The sequence below is a fragment of the Anticarsia gemmatalis genome, chromosome 14 (assembly GCF_050436995.1).
Source record: "Anticarsia gemmatalis isolate Benzon Research Colony breed Stoneville strain chromosome 14, ilAntGemm2 primary, whole genome shotgun sequence".
NCBI classification, from domain to species: domain Eukaryota; kingdom Metazoa; phylum Arthropoda; class Insecta; order Lepidoptera; family Erebidae; genus Anticarsia; species Anticarsia gemmatalis.
The window spans coordinates 8,448,235-8,467,849 of record NC_134758.1 but is presented as its reverse complement, the minus strand read 5'-3'; the positions used below and the strand labels follow the sequence as shown (position 1 = coordinate 8,467,849).

Genomic DNA, 19,615 nt, shown 5'->3' with positions numbered 1-19,615 from the left:
CCATTTAGACGGGGAGAGTTTCTCGTCTCGAAGATACGATTGTCGAAAGAATATAAATAATTTTTTTCGTCTAAACATTCGCTCTCCTCGCTCGTTGCTTTGGGCGAGAATTGCCTTGCAATGGAATATTGTTATGTCCGTGTAAACATAATTTCAAAGCAATAATCGTATTTCGAGATTTTATGCCAGTTGCTACCATGAGTGCAGTGCGCGAGGGTGTTTTAATTATATCTGCTCTTCTAAGGCAAGAATTAGTTAAACGGAAAAAGAAGAAAACGTGTTGGGTTAAAAATGGATACCTAGCTAGAAGAAATGATTTGGGAGCATCTAACACGTTGTGCCTTGAATTGCAATTGGAAGATGAAGAGACATTCAAAAATATGTTTCGGCTTACGAAAACTCAACTCATATATTATTATTTAGTTCAAGAAATTGGACCATCTATACAAAAAAGTAACACAAATATGCGTCAAGCTATACCCGCTCGTACAAAATTGGAAATAACTTTAAAATATTTGGCTACAGGAGATTCATTTCAAACATTATCAGAAATATTTAGAGTACCATCAAAAGATCATAAATAAAGAAAAAAAAAAGATTACCTAAGTATATATTCAAAATCAGTCTTACTTTAATAAGGTACATTACAAAACAAATAAATGCCAATTAGCTTATAATAAATCAACTTAATATAGAGATATTTGAAAAAAAATATTATTGTGCATTGGTTGAATCATTTGGAAAATCATCTTGCATGCTTGAATTCCACCACTGTGTGTCGCTATCAGTTCTCGAAGAAAATGGAGTATCGGGCATCGGAGTTCACATCGGAGTTCATCTGATCACTAAACTCGAATGACAAATCTCGCACTAAAAACGATTCAAACTGATTTGTACGATACTCGTATCAACTTGAAAATATGTCACACGAGATCGTGTTAATACAAGTTAAGATTCTCGTAAGCAACAATCTGCTTACTATACCTTCGTTGTGTAAACAGACATAGGCAATTATCGCCTAGCGATAAGTCATAAGCGAATCTCGTATGACATAATCGTAGGCGAGATTTTAATTCTTGCCTGTATGTAAACATTTTGATACGATTGTGTTATGGCGATAATTGCTTGTGATAGTAGCGCATAGTTTCTCGCTCGGAACCGTACGAGAAACTCTCCCCGTCTAAATGGGCCTTTATTCTTTTTCAATAAGGACGGATTTGGTATGGACGATTACTGCGCCATCATGAGGTATTTGTTTTACAATAAAATACATTCATTTTAATAATACGAATGCGAATGTTGTCTAAAATAAACTTAAGAAATGGAAAAGTAATTATTAGACAACTATACCAAAATTTAGCAATTTTAATTATTCCCGCTCTGCAAGCTGTATTCGTTCAAAAACAAATAACTAGTTTTTAATTAATTTGTGCCTATTACGATATTAATACTTAAATATCTTTAAAAATATATTATGAAAATGGTCTTAAAATTTAATATACAATTAAATAAATAAAATTTAATACTGTTTTGGTACTTCTGCTAAAACGCAAATAGTATTCGGTATCCGAACGAATCATGTTTAGTTTGACAGCTGGACTTGTTTTTTATCTGTGAATTACGTTTTTGGTGACAAGTGAAATCGGTGAAATCATTTTGATAAATACTTGATTATTTTCCAAAGATGTCTTTCTTTGGTGTAGGAAATCCTTTTTCTACGCCGGTGGGTCAAAAAATAGGTAAGAAATAGAGACGCTTCAAAGACACTATTACATCAGTTATTGGTAAAGACCGTGCCCAGCAATATTTTTCTTTTTGTTGCGCACCAGAAAATCTCAATTTCTCTTTGTTGTGGTGCCGTTGTTACTTGATATTGAGCAATTTGACTGGAAGTGTTGTGTATCTGTCGTGGTCCTTGGTGTAGTGCCGTTTCCGGCGTTTCTTGTGTAATAAGTGCTAATTGCTTTGACCCTTTGATTATGCGTATTGAAAAATTGTTCCAGAACAAGCTACAGATGGGTCCTTACCGTCGGAAAACTGGGCTCTTAATATGGAAATATGTGATATTGTGAACAGCAGCACAGATGGATCCAAAGATGCCATCAAAGCGATCAGGAAGAGACTGACCCAGAGCGCTGGCAAGAATTACACAGTGGTCATGTACACACTCACTGTGCTCGAGACTTGTGTCAAAAACTGTGGAAAATCTTTTCATGTACTTGCATGTAACAAGGAGTTCATATCGGAATTGGTAAGTTATTATTCAATTCTTCTATATGCATTCTACTAGGTAGTCTGTATTTCAAATATTCTAGTCCAGACATACTCAATAATTTCATCATTCTTTTTAAAAATCTCTAAGTAGTTGTTTTATATTCCTTTGTTTACAATCAGCTTCAATTTCACTATCACTTAATCAGCAGTAGTCATATGAAAACAATACAATCGTACAAAACTGCAGCTTATCACAAAATCTGTTGATGGCTGAACATTGAAACTGTACTAAACAACTTTATGATAAGGAGTCATTGAAATATAAAAGGCCATTAACATCAGAACATTTTTAATTTTATTTCTAAATAAGGAAAAATATGTTGCGAGAGAAATATTACATAATATTTACATCTCCTGACCTATGAATCATAGATCGTCTGTCAACTTTGTTGTGTAACTAACAAATATAATAAATATATGTATCTAATTAGCGACATCTCATAGGTACTGATAATAAATATCAATTAAGTACATATGTGCAGTTGTAGTCTACCTTTATAAATACTACAGTTCTTTGCATCATATTTCCTTCACTCAATGAATCATAACTCTATGTACTTTATGCAATTATTGTGTTATGAATGCTATTATGTGCATACAGAATACAATAGGAATTCTCTGTGGATATAGTACCTATGCCTTCATAGAAATAAGTAATAAATACTATTGTATACATATTTATTTACCCTAATATCAATTCTATAGTGATAAGTAATCAGTATTTTTGCAAAATTGATAATTTTGTACCCCAAATTGTTTAACCAATGCGCTATTTCTCATAATAGGTATCTTATAACAATCTTCTACCTTGGGCTTGTTTTAGTATATAAATATGCTTATCATCTCAATGCGCAATGCAATGCTGAATGCTGACTTATAGGTATTGTTTCCTTATATTTAGCTCAATGTTATTGTTGAGTTATTGAGTTACATTAAAATATTTTCTCTGCAACTTGAACATTTCGATATTATTTCTTTCCTTATATGCAATAAAGTAGCTAAACTCAATTTAAAAAAAAAACTTGCTTTTGCCCGCGACTACATCCGCGACGAACGATGTCTCGTGGCAAAAAGTGTCCTAGGCATTAATCTAGCTTATAAAGTATATTGGTATCAAAGTTTATTAAAGTCTATCCAGTATTTTTTTTCATGAAAGAGTAACAAACAAATACATCACAAACTGCCGCATTTATAATATTAGCAGGACTTTTTCTTCATTCAAATTAACATTTACTATAATTACATTACTCAAATATCAGTTCAAAATCCCCACAAATATGTTGAATAAAACCCAATATAATGCCTAGTCATGCAATAAGAGACATTGACATTTCAATGTAAAATCAATGCTGTTGCAATCAGTTCACTGTTACCTGCCAACTTGTTTTATATCCTTGGGAAGCCACTCATGCATTTCTAAGCATTTGATACTAATACTAACCATTTAAAAGTTTCACTCATTAACATGAACAATTATAAGACTTGTTTTTACCACCTCGAGATAAGTATTGGATAACTTATTAGGTGGATACTAACAGTCTTCTTCATACATTTTCTGACACTATCTACTGGATAGGGTATTCAACATTTATTCAGGTTTATCATTAGGTTGTAAAACCAGTCCTTAATGTTGCATAAATCCTAGGTAATTTGATAATCAAATGATGAAACCACATTCTTTGTAGAGAAATGTGTATTGAAATGAATAGTCACTCTTTTTGATGTGGAAGCTTAGTCATGTCGAATGTTGTTACAGTCAACTCATGTCCCTTTCTATTATAGAGGTACACACAGTTTGAAACTGTTTAAAACTATGTCTCTAGATAGATAAAGATTAGTGTTATTTCTAGATGTTCTGCATTTGAACTAGGTACAAAATAATAAGTGAAATACCTGGTTATTCTCAAAAGGAAAAAATATACATTTATATTGTAAAGAGTAACAATCAGACATACATCCATTCATCCTTACAAACTTTAGCAATTATAATATTAGTAGGATTTTAAATGAACTGTATCAATTAGTATCAAAATGTTATTTCATAACGCCTTGTGACATCTGGATCAATTCAAAATATTCATATAAAAACTTGTTTATCTACTTGTGTGACAATAATTAATGTGCATATATTACTAATATGTTATAACTAGTTTTATTGTGAAATACTTTTAAACAAAAACATCTTAAAACTTAAGGAATTTTAAAGCATTACTTTTTTGCCACATACTAAAATTGCGAAGGTGTTTTCATTATAATAAAATATTATAATGCCCATGGAAATATGAAGGCTTAATTTTATGCTACGTTTTATCGGCGCGACACGACAGTAGCGTCGTTTACATACTTGTCAGCAAATTAATGTATTATAATTACCGTATGGATACTTAACACATGTATTTCTTACAGGTAAAACTAATTGGACCAAAGAATGACCCACCGACAGTGGTACAGGAAAAGGTACTCAGTCTTATTCAATGTTGGGCTGACGCGTTCCAGAACCAGCCTGACTTGCAGGTAAAACACCTTATGTTATTCTAATGCAATTGTTAGTGCGAATTGAGTCACTAACCCCCGGTTAAACTCATTTAAAAGAACACTTTTGAACAAATAAACTACCGCTATATCAGTGTTGGGCAAAATTTAGTTTGATTGATGATTGATGATTAAGATTAAATTATTTATTCATGACTAATGAATAATGACTAAAAAAATTCAATCATGAGTCGTGATTGATGATTAATTAGTGTTAGTGTTAGTTATTCAATCATGACTAAAATTTTAATGACTAAAAAAAAATTGTTAAATAAAACTAAGCTTTTCAAGTCTACGTTCCATGACTGTTGATTTGTTAATCACAGGTTTTAAATTAAAGCTAGTTTTACAACAGAATCAGTTTTTTTTTTTTCAATTTACACAGGTACACATTTGCAAAAATAAGTTCGGGCTAATTTAGTTTAAAATAATTTAAATTGCTTTTTAAAACTACGCGTTTTGAAAATCAAATTTTATAAATAATGGAATTATCTTCTTTCAGTCAACTTAAGGTGGTGATCAGTTATATTTTTATAGATGTGTTCAATTAAACTAAAATGATGTCACCTGAATTATTTTTTTTAGTTTAATCATCATACAAAAATACAAGAAATTAGTCATCAGTCATTTAATCATTAAATGATTGATGACTAATTTATTTAATCATGATTATGATTATTATTTTTACTCATGATTAATTCAATCATGACTAAATAATTCATGACTAAATTAGTCATGACTAATCAATTGATTGAAAAAATTAGTTGATTGACCCAACACTGCGCTATATGTACTCAGAAATCGGGTATAAGGCTTATTATTAGTATTAATAAACCTAGCCGTGCGGAAAAACCTAATATGTGTAGATGAATGTTCAACACCGCCGATTCGGTTTTGTTGTTAGATAAATACTGCTGAACCGAACGTACCCGAATATGTGTGTATCCTAACATTACAAGGTACATCGAATGTCCCGTCTGCCGTACTTTCGAAAGATGCGCATATTGCTCAGCTCGTACCTAGTGATCTACGCCCGCAATGTGTCATCATCATTAATGTCAACACAGCTGTTTTTTTGGTCTACCGGCTGTAAAGACTGACGAAATATGGTCGATTCGTTGCAATAACCATAGCGCCGCGTATGTTTGATTCGGATATCACCTAGTATAAAAAATTGTCTGATGAGCACAGAAGAGCACGAGTATTTGTCAGACAAACTTGCATCCAGGTTGTCTATATTAAGTATATTATAATAAGTATATTTATCAATTGTCTGGTTACCAATGGACGCTTTAAAGTACTTTTCGTTAACTGTTGCCTAATATGTATAACAATTGACCCTAATCGCGCTCTTAATTTAAATACCATTACCGGACAACTTGTGGTTAAAGTCATTCAAATATTTGAGTGCATGTTTACGCGTTTACCGATGAAATAAAGAAATTTACCATAATCTTCTCACTTTCATAAATCAGTCTCCCACGCGAATTAAATATTAAGCGCAATTTAAAATGCCAAGGGATAATATTGTTATAGAAAATAAATCATTCCTCCTTATTGTATCACAATTAATGGTGAGAATGATCACTCTATATAACGACATCTAAATTGAGTATTGTGTAAGTATCAAATAAGATTGATGGACATTCAACTTATGTAAATAAAGTACCGAAGTGTTGTCACGACCGGCGTAAATTTCTCATGTTGAACTATAGAATAATTACTTTTCTGAGTACCTAATCGTAATGTATTATGTAAGTTACAAGTGTCTTTTGCATATTATTCTTAAAGGATTGATAAAAGCAATAATAGTACTTACTAGAAGAAGAACTAAATAAACAAGTTTTTCCCGTGCTAAAGATACCTATGTATATTTAAAGTCAATGACCTCCTGTTTGTTAGCACCCACAGTTACGTTAAAGTAATATCTGTGAAATTAGAATTATGTTATTCCATTTGTATTTTGTAAGAAAACAAAATAATGTTAACGTGTAAATTGTCGAGGTGTTTATATTCAGTGAAAGCAATATAAAATGCTTCCTGAAATTTGATACGATTCCCTGAATGAGTCAGTGTTAAATCTCATTAGACGCCACTACAGTTCACTACACTATCGTATTCGACGACCGACGTGCTTCAAACATAATCCAATCAATGAACCCCCTTGTTCATAAGTTATCAACGTACTTATTTTGTTAAAAAATATAATGGATGTGTTAATACTAAATGTTATGTTAAAACTTTATTGAAAGCCATTATTCTGATAAGGATTATTCGTTACCGAATATGTAATAGTATCGAATGAACGATAATTCGGGGAATTACCGCTTATTTGATTCGTACAAGAATCTGATAAGCGAGCAAAAGTCTATAGGAGACCGAGACATAAGTCCACGACCGGAGATCGCGGCCGTCTCTTTACTTACGACCTGTCTCCTATTTCGATCGCGCTTGCGAATCGTCGCCTTAAGGCTTTCACTACTTTCTGGATTTATTATGGCTCATCTTTTCGATAAATTCAAAATTAGGATGCAATTTGTATGAGTTAACTGACGTATAAATTTAATCAGAACTTGTCAGACAACACTTGTACTGGCCATAAGGGTATTATCACGTCTTGTAAATAAGTGCCGAATAAACCTATCCAGTATATAAATGATGATGAGATGGCAACTGTATTAAATCTGTCAATACTATACATGAAAAACTAACCAGTACTTATATAGAACCGTAAATTTCGTACAAAAACGTATTGAAATCTATTCACTGCAGGTATTTGATCGCGTGCTCTAGCTTTTCGCTAGTGAAATGAACCCTTTATTGATTTCTGTTTAACTCTATACTTTAGAATGCTACGGTCGTTTATAATACTATTAGATATATCATTCAGTCAGCTATTCAATAAATAAACACTTATTGTAGAATACAATAGTTAGAAAGTATTTGTATTGTACTGAGTTATATGAAAGAACAATAATTAATCATGCTCGTATGCTTTATACTTACATGATTTTATTCCATAAATACAATTACAGAGATACATACATAACGTCACGCCTTTTATACCTGAAGGTGTAGGCAGAGGTTTATGAAATACACCCGCGAATTTAAAATGTTAGGTTGTAAACTCCAGGCTACTATGGGGAATATTCAAATGATAATTAAATAAGAAAAACTCATATAGCATTTTGCCTGACCCGGAAATCGAACTTTCGAGATGAGCATACACTACAGATACTGTCCGCGTCACAGCGGCAATCTAAAAGATAATATTATTATGAAATATAAAAAGTCGCAAGTCGCTCATGTAACTTCTGACAATTAAAAACCAGAATCGCAGCAAAGAAAAAGTCTGAAATATCGATAAATAACTAGTTAACTACAGTAACCCAATTTGTCGAGCAATTAATCAGCGCGGCTTAGCTACTGTTTAAAATATAATTAATATAACATTTCATACATCGCGTGATCATATTTCGTGTGCTTATCAGAAAGATCGCATAGCGGTGTGGTACATGTCATCATTATGCTATGTACTGCAGAATAGCGTTAGTAATTTAGTATTTAGTTAGCCACTAGGCCTTGCCTGCGACTTTGTCCACTTAAACTATAGATATATGCCATATTACCCGTATAATTCACATAGGTTCCTTCCATTTCCGGGATAAAAATGAACCTATGTTCTTTTTTGGGTCTATTTTTCTAAAAAAACTTTATCCAAATTGGTTCACTGGTTTTGATATGAAAAAGAGACAGGCAGACAGAGTTACTTTCGCATTTGTAATATTAGTAGGCATAGATTATTATCGGTTACTATACGGCAATTGTGAGTTCTTGCATTTTATTGTCAGTTTGCGATCACAGCTAGCGTACACTCCGCCGAAACGTCAAGCCAATCTAAGTAAAATACATGAATACATTTAATCCGTTTAATATTATTACATAAGTTTGTAGCCATAATATATTGTTTCAGGGCGTTGTGCAAATCTACAATGAACTTAGGACTAAGGGCGTCGAGTTCCCAATGACTGATCTGGACGCTATGGCACCTATATTCACACCACAAAGGGTATGTATAATGTATGAAGTTACACCTTTCTATTATGTTTCATCAGCCGTTGTCGATAGCAGATCTGCGTTATGAGGTAGTCCTCATTCATTAGCCTAACCTTTCTTCCAAACTATGTTAGAGTCGGCTTCCAGTCTCACCGGATGCAGCTGAATATCATTATATTACATGGAGCGACTGCCTCTCTGACCGCCATAACCCAGTTACCTGGGCAAGACTGGTTGTCAGACTTTCAAGCTTCTGATTACTGTTAAATTACCTGATAAAATGGTAACATTTTATACATAAAGCTAAACTTACTGCAGTAGGAAGCTTTTTGTGAACAGCCGTTACCCAAGTGTATGTATCAAGAGTCTACGCGATAAATTATACATTGGTGACCGAATAGCTCTCGGGCTATTGTGTCAATTAGATGTCTATGCGACGTCAAACTGTGTCTGTAACTGCTTCCAACGAGATAGGCTCAGCGAAATCTTTGATGAAGTTTTTATTGGCCAGAAGGTAAATCTAGTCAATTGGCAACTGGCTGTAGATAAGGGTAAAATATTCAGGAATGACTTGGAACGATATTGCCGTTCTACCAATGTAAACTCCAGGATTTATTTGTATTTCAAGGTCAGAAAGTTTGAGATCGCTGGCCTTGAACCAATTGCCTAACAAAGTAACTTTCTAAGCAGTTAGTATTATGCAAGCAAACAGTTATCAGTGAATTGACGGGAAATTCCTTGATTTAAGTGACACTTTTCATTGTCTTATTGTAATTTATCAAGTCATTGAAATGATACCGGTCCGAGGCACTAAAATAATGTCAGTCGATACTCTCAGATCCTATCGAACACGTTTAATTGATAGCAATCTTGACGAAAATTTAACCTTTTATATAATTAACCAGTTTATTAAAATTTTGATTGTAAGATAGTGGATAGATATAAGATTTTTAGTAATATTAGTGCATTGACCATGGATGGTGTTACACAGAGCGTGCCAGACGGTCCCGAGCCGATTGTTGGCTCGCCACAAAGAGCAGCTATGCCGCAGAACTCGCCAAGCCGACCCACACAGGAACAAATATCGGCAACTGTAAGTATCTTACTATCTTCATCATCATATCTACTTGTATTACAATGATTTTTATGATAAATAGTGAAACCACTGTTTCCTGGACTTGTAGTAAGGTAGAGGTCGGAGAGAATAATCGTGTTTTCGTACGCATGCATATACCTTCAGGTTAATATACCGTGTTTTTTTATTCACTGAGTGCTAATGAAAAACTAAAGACAAAGTACAATATTATACTATCGGACCTATCGTCAAAATAGGGACTGTCCCGGCCGCACCCATTGAGATACGAAGCCTCAATAAAGTAAAAGATTATCGGTACACTGGATTAGTTTCTTTTGCAAAAGAGGAAAACCTTGTTATATTACGGCTAGGACCTTTCACTCTGCTCTGACACTATAAAAATGTAATTTCCGACAATACTGAATAAAGGATAAATAGAAAATATCAGGCTTGTTTCCTTAAGATACTTTTCCTGCTTCGTGACAAATAATATGCGAATTAATTTTCATATCAAAGTTACACTTAATAAATATATTCATTGAAGTTCCAAATAATGTTATCCAAATAAACAGTATTTGACCTATTATGTTTCCTATTATTATTTAGTATTAATTTTCCTAAAACAATATAAAACAATCAAATATGGAGGAAATCATTACCAAATTACTAGTTTTTATTTTAAATAGCGGTTATTTCCTTATAAACATTGATAATATTTATTTTATTATTTTATATGTATAAAGGAGATCAATATTTTTATACTGATTGATATTTTCATACTAAATCGAATAAGTGTTGAAGCTATAAATAGACACAGGTGAGTATGACGATCAGAAACGATAGTCAGTTATTGTGCTCCCAGCATTACTCTTGATTTGTTTGTTAGAGGTCCAAAGTCTACCTAGGTAATAGTGAACTAGTCTTATATAGATTTTATTATTAAAGTAGTGGCTCTTAGCAATACCAAAAATATGACTAACAAATACCGTTAGATAAATACCAACGATTTTTTTTCTTAAAAACAAAAATATGAAAAACGGGTTTTACCGGCAAATATTATGACATTAATTATCAAGCTGGTTTTAAATTACCTTTAAATGATAGGAAACTAAAACATTCTTTACGAGAATAGTCACTAGACAATCGTTCCCGAAGTATAATATACTAGCTGACCCACGCAACTTTGCTTGCGTCACATAAGAGAGAATGGGTCATAATTATCCCCGTTTTTGTAACATTTTTCGTTGCTACTCCGCTCCTAATGGCCGTAGCGTGATGTCATATAGCCTATAGCCTTTCTCGATAAATGAACTTTCTAACACTAAATTTTTCAAATCGGACCTGTGGTTCCTCAGATTAGCCCGTTCAAACAAACGAACTCTTCAGCTTTGGACTGGACCGATTTTGATGAAAATTTTTGTGTGTGTTCAAGGGGATCTGAGAATGGTTTAGATTCACAATTTTGTCCGCTGGGCAATGTAAATAGTTTAAAATTTTCAAATTAAAGACGTGTAGACAGGACAACGTCTGTCGGGTCCGCTAGTATTTCGAGCTATACATATACTTGTCCAACAAATTACGTGACTTTACTATCTAAGTCTACCCTCCGGATGTTTGTCTCGCACGGATGCGAACATTACGTTTGCAAATTGCAAAACTACTTCTATACTATCTGTTCACGTTAAGACATCGTGCCATCAATAACTTATCGATATACATTACAGTTTTATTATAGAGTATTATTTATACTTGTCTCATTGGACTAGCAATGATACTGCCCTCTTTTTTTGATCGTATGTTTAAAATTCAATAACTGAATTTACCATTAGCTCGGAAGGGGCATAGAGCGTTATGAGAAGAGCTAGCGATAAATTCACAACCACTCTTTTGAATCGCCAAATCATTTGTGCCATCAATAACTTATTAATATCCATTGCAGTTTTATAATAGAGTGTTATTTGTACTCGTCTTATTGGTCAAGCAATATTACTGTCTTTTATGACGTCACTTCAATAGTAAAAGTTAATTGTTACCAGATGCGATTGGATTTGAATGAAGTGTCAATTGATCTGAATGAGCTTCTATTGACAAGAAATGTGTGACGGAATGTCCGCGTCGTTTTGTAGTATTTACTGGTACGGTGGATACTGATTCGGTTGTCTGATTTAGATGTGCTCCTTTTTAAGATCGTAATTATTAGTTAATAAGGTAGTTTAGGTTCTAAACTACTTTATCTTATATCTACTCTATCTTGATAAACTGTTTCAAATACAACATAGACTTACAATGCCTTATTTCTCCTTCAATTCGGGAAGAGACCCTTGCCTAGCAATGGGACAGTATTGGGTTAAAAGATCTTTTCTACAAACCAGTGTAATGATATCTTTGCCTACCTTTTCTCGTCTTTTTAGTCACTAACGTGTGTTAAATGTTTTCATGTGTTATTTAGCAAGTGACACTGTCTGAGAGTCAGACGAACAAGCTTCGCGCGGACCTGGCGGTGGTGGACGGCAACATGACGGTGATGAACGACATGCTCAACGAGCTCACCACGCAGCCGCACACCGCGCACCACGATAGTGACATCGAACTGCTCAATGTATGTACAACATTCATACTAATTTTGTTATTGTGTTTGTATTTTTGTCTATCTATCTGTTACGTTATTCAGCGGCTAAACCGAACGAACAACGAACGGCACTGAACCGAATTTGTTTGAGAGTTGTAAGAGAAGCGATATCAAAAATCAGGTGAGGTATATATATCCCCTTGAAATAGAGGTTAAAGTACTAAAACATTGCGCGGAAACAACGCGAGTCGGCTATATATAACAGTATATTTATACAATCACAACAGGGGACTACTATCTCATTTTATGTGCTTAGATAAAAAGGGGAAAGCATGAACTGCTGCCCATCTGTTACCGAATTCATGACTACACTATCATAAGACATGCTGGCTACTGGCTAGGCTACTTCTACTGTCAAATTCATGTTACAATTTCAACCGCTGGACTATTAATCTACGTCTTTCTATACAAAAATAGTAATTGTAATGGTTGGTGGTACAGGAGTTAGCGGACACACTGCGCGCGATGCAGAGCCGCGTGGCGGAGTTGATCGGGCGGCTGGCGGGCGAGTCGCCGCTCACGGCCGAGCTGCTGCACGCCAACGACCGCCTCAACAACCTGCTGCTCAGACACTCGCGCTTCCTCAACAACAGGTAACATTATCATGCATCATGTACTATAAAATATGACAAGATTCAGAATAACGAAACAGCGCACGTATATTTTAAATTGGTGCACGTTATGCGTGCGTGCTCGTGTACGTAGAGTTATTGTTTTATAGTAAAACTCTTAATAAAAAGCTATGTAACTTCAAAATTTTTAGGAAACTTTAGTGGCACTCATTAAACCTTGAAATGTTACCCTATGGAGTCACGCCATTAGAAGACGAAAAGGCACGTCTTTATCTAGCTTTATCACGACGAGCATATTTTAAATTTAAATAGATATCGAATGATGCTATCTCTTAATCCCATTCGCTGATATTAAATAAAAATAATTGTGAATTAAAATTTTGCCAAAACAAGTTTTTATAAAATCAAAATATGTAAAACCAATCCATACTAATATAATAAATGCGAAAGTAACTCTGTCTGTCTGTCTGTTTACTCAATCACGCCTAAACTATTGAATCAATTTGCATGCAATTATGAAACCCGAGAAAGGATATAGGCTACTTTTTACCCCGGCAAAATGACGCATTCCCATTGGAAAATTCAGGTGGCGGACGAAGTCGCAGGTAAAAGCTAGTAAAAGTATAAATCTGTCATATCATCCTAAAAATAGTCAGTAAAACATTTTCGTAGTTAGTTGGAGTCATTCACCTGTATCGATTGCAAATAAAGCTCGTATACTGTTATCAGATTAGCGATGGCCGATAGCGTCTGTACACCTCACCCTTGGGAATTCACCTGTGATCTACTTCACAACATTATCATTACAATGTAATAGTACTTCGGTCAAGGATTGTATTAATAACTTATTATAACTACCGTATTTTTACACGTGCTCTTAAAGTATTAGATGAATTTTATAAAACTGATTTCTGCAACTAACTTAAAAAGTAATATAAATAGGTATTTTTTCAAACTCTATATACATTAGCTGTACATGAAATTTCACCTAAATCCGTTCAATAGTTTTGGCTTGACTAAGTAACAAACGATCGTCCGAGATTCTGGTTGCTTTTGAATTCGTAATTGCAGACTGTCCATTTTAAAATATATGTATATATTTTCTTACTTATCTTACTTAGAAATGTGTTTGATGAATTTATAATTATATTTCTAGAAATGCAGCTACTGGCGCGGCGACTCCATCCGCCATTCTCGGAGCCGCTATGGGTGTGCCCGGAACTAACGCGCCCGCATCACGTAAGTATTTATACTATTACAATATTTACAAATGAATGTACAAAAAGGGCACATCTTATATTAAAAAGACAAGGTTTTTTGGAAATAACATGTCCGAATATTCTACCAAAACGAACGCCAAGAAATTTTAATATAATTTCATTTAAATCATTAACAATGTTTTTTATGACAATTCCAGCACAGAAGAATGATGACGACGCACTGATTGACCTCAGTGACGACGTGCCCGATCTTGCCAAGCTGAGTAAGTGTTATTTCTACAATATTGAGTCCCGGTTACATCACTCACAGATATATAAGAGATAAATAACAATAGAAATTGTTAATATTCAAGTTGTTACACTAACCGATACATCTACTGAGGACCTGAGATAATAAAACCAGGCGTAAGGCAACATACTACTATAATAGAATAAATAAGGGCAAATTAGAGCACACTGTTTAAAAAAGTGTTTAGAAAAAAGTATTGCATCGTAAATTTTTATATTATTTTGAATAATTTCAGCGGTGAAAGACGCTCAGCCCGACAAGTCGCCCGGCAGCTCGAAGGATGAATTTGATATGTTCGCGCAGTCGCGAAACGTTACTTATGAGAACTCCAAAACTGGGTAAGTTTAATATCTTGGTCAAATAGCTTGCCACTCATGAAGAGAGTTTAAATCTAAATTAAAATTGATTAAATAGTTATGAGAAGTTGCATTTTTAAGATTACTGCCGCTCGCGTAAAACAAAACTACAATAGTTTTAAAAGATCATGTTTGATCTCTGATCTTCATGCAAAATCTTAAAGAAATTGGTTTAACTGTTTATAGTCCATTGAAATGTTACAATTTGAGGGCCGAATATTGCATTTCTTAGAGAACGCAATTTTATTTTTGGAACATGTAGGGGGGGTCAATAGAAGCTTAACTTGAAGTTTGTGGGGTCGCCACTCTTGTCCCCCGGCCGCCATCTTGGAAAAGGGGGTGGAAACACTTTTTTCGCTATATCTCGGAAACTATGCGTCTTACAGTAAAATTGTAAAAGCATAATTTGTAGCAAATTGCTTTGCCTGCAGATATGTTGAAAAACTTTTTGCCCTAAATTAACAATTAAAGAAGTTATAAGCAAAAAACATCACACACACTTTTCTTACACTCTATTTATATTGCAGATTTTTTTATTTTTTCGTTATGGATCGTCGGTTCTTCAATTCTTTGCTGTCTAGGTTGGTCGTTGAAAGGTTGAAATAGGTAATAATATCTAAATGATGTTCCATATATTCCAGTGGCAGCAGTTACGCGGACAACATGGAGGAGCAGACGTCGTCGGGGCTGGCGGCCGCCGCCAAGCAGCGAGCCACTCAAGCGCAGGTCCCGCTGGTACATATGTTGTTATGTACTTTTATACTTTTCTGTTTTTTTATTGACTAACAGAACCTTGTTTGAAAACGCTTTTGCTATTGTTTGAGACCTTTACTAAGTAGTAGAGTCTTTTTAGCACAACATTAAGTATTACATAATAATAATATGTAATGATCCTTACGTGTAGGTACAGTTAACACATGTAACTGTAACTTTTATAAAAAAACGTTGTTACACATAACAACACAACGTTGTACAATACCAATTCTTACTAAATTTTAAGTCCCTATCACGAATCTGCTTTTTGCATTGTCCCACAGTAACACTTGTCTACAGTGCATAAAAAATCCTTTGATTGATCGATACGGTTATTAAACCTTTGCACAGTAGGATCCATTAAACTAAGCTAAATAAAATAAAATCTTATAGAGCTCTTTAAAAGCGTTTTTGGATAAGGTTATTTTTTTATTTTCCTGACAAACGTCAGCTTGTTTTAACATTTCTGTTGCATATTATGTAATGTATTTAGTGTGATTATTTTCCGTTAACGTTATTTTGGTGTATTGACAGCCGTCGGGCATGGATCAAAGGGAGATCGATGAGATAGCCGCATGGTTAGCTCAGGAGAAGGTGTGTTTGCGCTTTATTTTATTATTTTTACTTTATTATTGTTATATTTTATCATTTACTTTATGTATATAAATGTAAACGTAAGTATTGCACTGTTTTGCACCTTTTATTTAGGTTTGTCAGTGGAGGCGGACACGCATTTTCAAGTCATCGCTTCAATATTATACTGTCATCTCATACTTATTACAAACGTGCGAATTACGTCACACAAATACACATACTATATTACGTTACTCTATGTACCTATATGTGTTGATTATAACGTACTTCGTACGATTGTAAAGACTAGTATGGTAATGGATACAACACTTGTACATATTTACAAATAAGAACAAACGGTCACTTCTTTCTATCAAAAATAATATTTCGTAATTCACGCTTACAGACCACGTATTCGAAATAAAAATCCTAAATAGCTGAATTTAAACAGTCGTTCTATTGCCCATAAAATAGCATCGAATGCAATAGAGCGCGTGTGTAAAGATTGTTTGCTGTTATAACCCTCAAAATCATTTATGCTACTCTGGACGCTCCTAAAAACTCGCTATAGAATGACCACGTACAAAGTCAGCAAACATCTGTAAGTTGGTCACAATAATGGTGATGGTCATATATCACGCATAAGAAATATAAAAGCTTTCAATACACAAACGTACTATTATTACTAAAAAAACATTCCACATGACTTCTTTCTTCTTGATTTTTTATACGTATATATGTGTGTGCAGGCGGCTACAGAGGCCAACGGCACTCAGGAGAGCGTGACGAGCAGCGACTTCGACAAGTTCCTGGCGGAGCGCGCCGCCGCCGCCGACACGCTGCCCCCCGCCGCCGAGCGCAGCCCGCAGCCGCCCGGCGCCCGCCACCGCACCATCAACAAGGACGAGGACGGCTCCATGTTCGCGCTCTGATCGCACTCCGCGCACTAACAACCCTCCCCCCGCGCTCCCGCCCCCGCCGACACACGACATGTAGCGACGAATCACTAACCGTATATAAGCCAACTACTTGAACATAAGCCGAAGTAAGAAGCGAACAGAACGTAGACGTATACGTACCATGTACGCCTCGTACGGGCGATCGAAGTGCAAAAAATCTCGCATTGACGTTCACTATTCAAGTTGTTTGGCAGCATCTAGTGGATTATACTTTACACGAGGTTAAAAGTATGAACTTTGTCTGTTATTCCCGTAATCCCGTAGATAACTTGAGAACTTAATAGTAACAGATTCGCCATCCATTGTTGGTGAGTTAAAATTAAGTGACAATGAAAAATTCGATCCTTATAATTATTTAAGCGCAACAAACTGTTATACGATATGTTAACCTTATCTACAGCTTAGAGCGTTGCCCATATTTGTGCCATTTCATTATCTTAGATGGGCTCCTAACGTAATGTAATGGCTGACTTACATTATCGACATCACGCATAATAAACCATCAGATTCACTCAAACTGTCTAAGTTACATTTGTGAAAAAAACATATTGCTTAAGGTAATCCTCTATTAACCTCGTGTAAAATCCCCTTCAAAATCTTGCCTACAATCCGAAATATGTATACAAAATGTCATATAATATTATGTCAACAGTCCGGTACATTCGTCGGTAGATGTAAGCGCGCTCCCCGCGACACTCCCGAGTCTCGCATTAGTAGCAGTTAGACGTTCACTTGTTTTTGCATCGAATCGTATTTATACCGCGTCGACATACAAAATATTAACGTAACACTACACATGTACTCGATATGCCGTTTGGTGCCTGGCTTTTTATAGCGATTGAAATATTTTAAGCTGACTAATCGATCGACCTCATCTACTTACTAATTTTAAGCGTAAACATTTTCAAAATTTACCCCCCCTTATCGTTCGGTACGAGATTACTAACTTTAGGCGTAGAAATATTCGAGTTATCTTCAACTTAAAATACTTCAATGTAAATGATTTTGTAACAGCGCGGTGTACAGCAAGTACATATAACGACCGCGTTATTGAATATGTATTACACTAGGATAAGGTTACATTAGGTAAATTCGTTTAATATATAAACTTGTGTAGAGTTCACGACACCACGGGAGCATTTAATACAAGACCACTGGAGTTCGAAACCGTTCGGTTGTTTATTACTATATATAGTATTTGAGGAGTGATCGAAGGCTCGAAGATTGTGATATATAATATTGTTTTATATAGATATGTATATCGTGGTACTTTTATTTACTAGATTTAGTGTTTACTAAGAGTAAATCAAGATGTATTGTATATTAATTTAGTATCTAACACTGCATTTTGATTATTTTTGTTGTTGATTATTAAAAAGGTTGTAAAACCATGAAAGTGAAATTATAAAAAAGATTATGAATTTATGTATTCTTACTACTTATGAATTCTGATTAATATTAGAATAGAACATGAAATCCGCACATGTAACGATATATGTTACAAGTTCACTGTCCTACTTATCTAAAGATAAGTGTAATTTGTCATTTTTAATCAATTCGCAGTATTTAAAGGCCGAAAATCGATTGCCACGTCCATTATTTATTAACTCTTTACTCATTTCATATCACAGATCTTTATATATTACTGTACTCTCGACTTCAAAGATATTATTTTTTGTTTTTATTGTTAGTTTACCATACTTGTTCTGTATGTTCAGAAATATGTAGTTTTATTTCGACATAAAGAGCAAAAGTTACCCGCTAACATGAACCCATGTACCAAAGTGTTTTCCATTCACTAACTACTTAATAAGCCATTCCACTTCGTCTCAATTAAATGTTCTTTTGGTATTAATGTGATAATTTAAAAGAACAAGCTTAATGTTAATTATTTAAAAGAGTTATTTTATGTTGTAATCGTTGTATTTAAGATAATAAAATAAATAATTACCGTAAGCTATTTGTTTATTATAAATCTTTATCAATTGTAAGATGTCATCATCCTAATGATAGTTCCGTGGTAAAATCCCATATATGAGATACTAGATATTTCCCGAGTAAAAACCCAACTTCCTTCACTATAAACATAAACAGTGATGTTGATTAATTTTTAATTTGTAGAAAAGGGAAGCGAACTAACATAGGAGGAATTTTTATAAGTTAAGATCATGATCATTATCATCATGACATCTTTTATATATTCTCCAGTTTCAGCCAGTGGACACCAGATCTTCGTTATATTAAAGAAACGGAAAGTTTGTCAGTGCATAATCGCAACTCAGGTAAGAACGATGATCTACTATAAAGCATGGGCCATCTTGGGTTTA

The 19,615-nt window shown here is 34.3% G+C and overlaps 1 protein-coding gene across 4 annotated transcripts; it reads left to right on the top strand.

Moving 5' to 3' along the window:
- The first annotated feature begins 1,599 nt into the window (after positions 1-1,599).
- Positions 1,600-19,248, top strand: LOC142978252 (target of Myb1 membrane trafficking protein). 4 transcript variants are annotated; one of them, XM_076122611.1, is made up of 13 exons: positions 1,600-1,739; positions 2,004-2,251; positions 4,681-4,788; positions 8,780-8,875; positions 9,854-9,955; positions 12,387-12,536; positions 13,008-13,159; positions 14,295-14,377; positions 14,556-14,621; positions 14,883-14,985; positions 15,645-15,729; positions 16,291-16,350; positions 17,079-19,248. In XM_076122611.1, the coding sequence occupies exons 1-13, from the start codon at positions 1,685-1,687 to the stop codon at positions 17,259-17,261; spliced, it is 1,491 nt and encodes a 496-aa protein (XP_075978726.1). In that variant the 5' UTR covers positions 1,600-1,684; the 3' UTR covers positions 17,262-19,248. The 4 variants fall into 4 exon arrangements, with proteins under 4 accessions (XP_075978726.1, XP_075978725.1, XP_075978728.1 ...); XM_076122610.1 differs by having other exon boundaries at positions 15,645-15,738; XM_076122613.1 differs by lacking the exon at positions 16,291-16,350.
- Positions 19,249-19,615: the final 367 nt, after the last annotated feature.

What these genes read in the sequence shown, in the direction of transcription:
- LOC142978252 (XM_076122610.1), top strand. Translation starts at nt 1,685, where the DNA reads ATGTCTTTCTTTGGTGTAGGAAATCCTTTTTCTACGCCGGTGGGTCAA. An exon ending in AGAACCAGCCTGACTTGCAG is followed by an intron (nt 4,789 to 8,779) that starts GTAAAACACCTT and finishes ATATTGTTTCAG; the next exon opens with GGCGTTGTGCAAATCTACAA. An exon ending in CATGGTTAGCTCAGGAGAAG is followed by an intron (nt 16,351 to 17,078) that starts GTGTGTTTGCGC and finishes ATGTGTGTGCAG; the next exon opens with GCGGCTACAGAGGCCAACGG.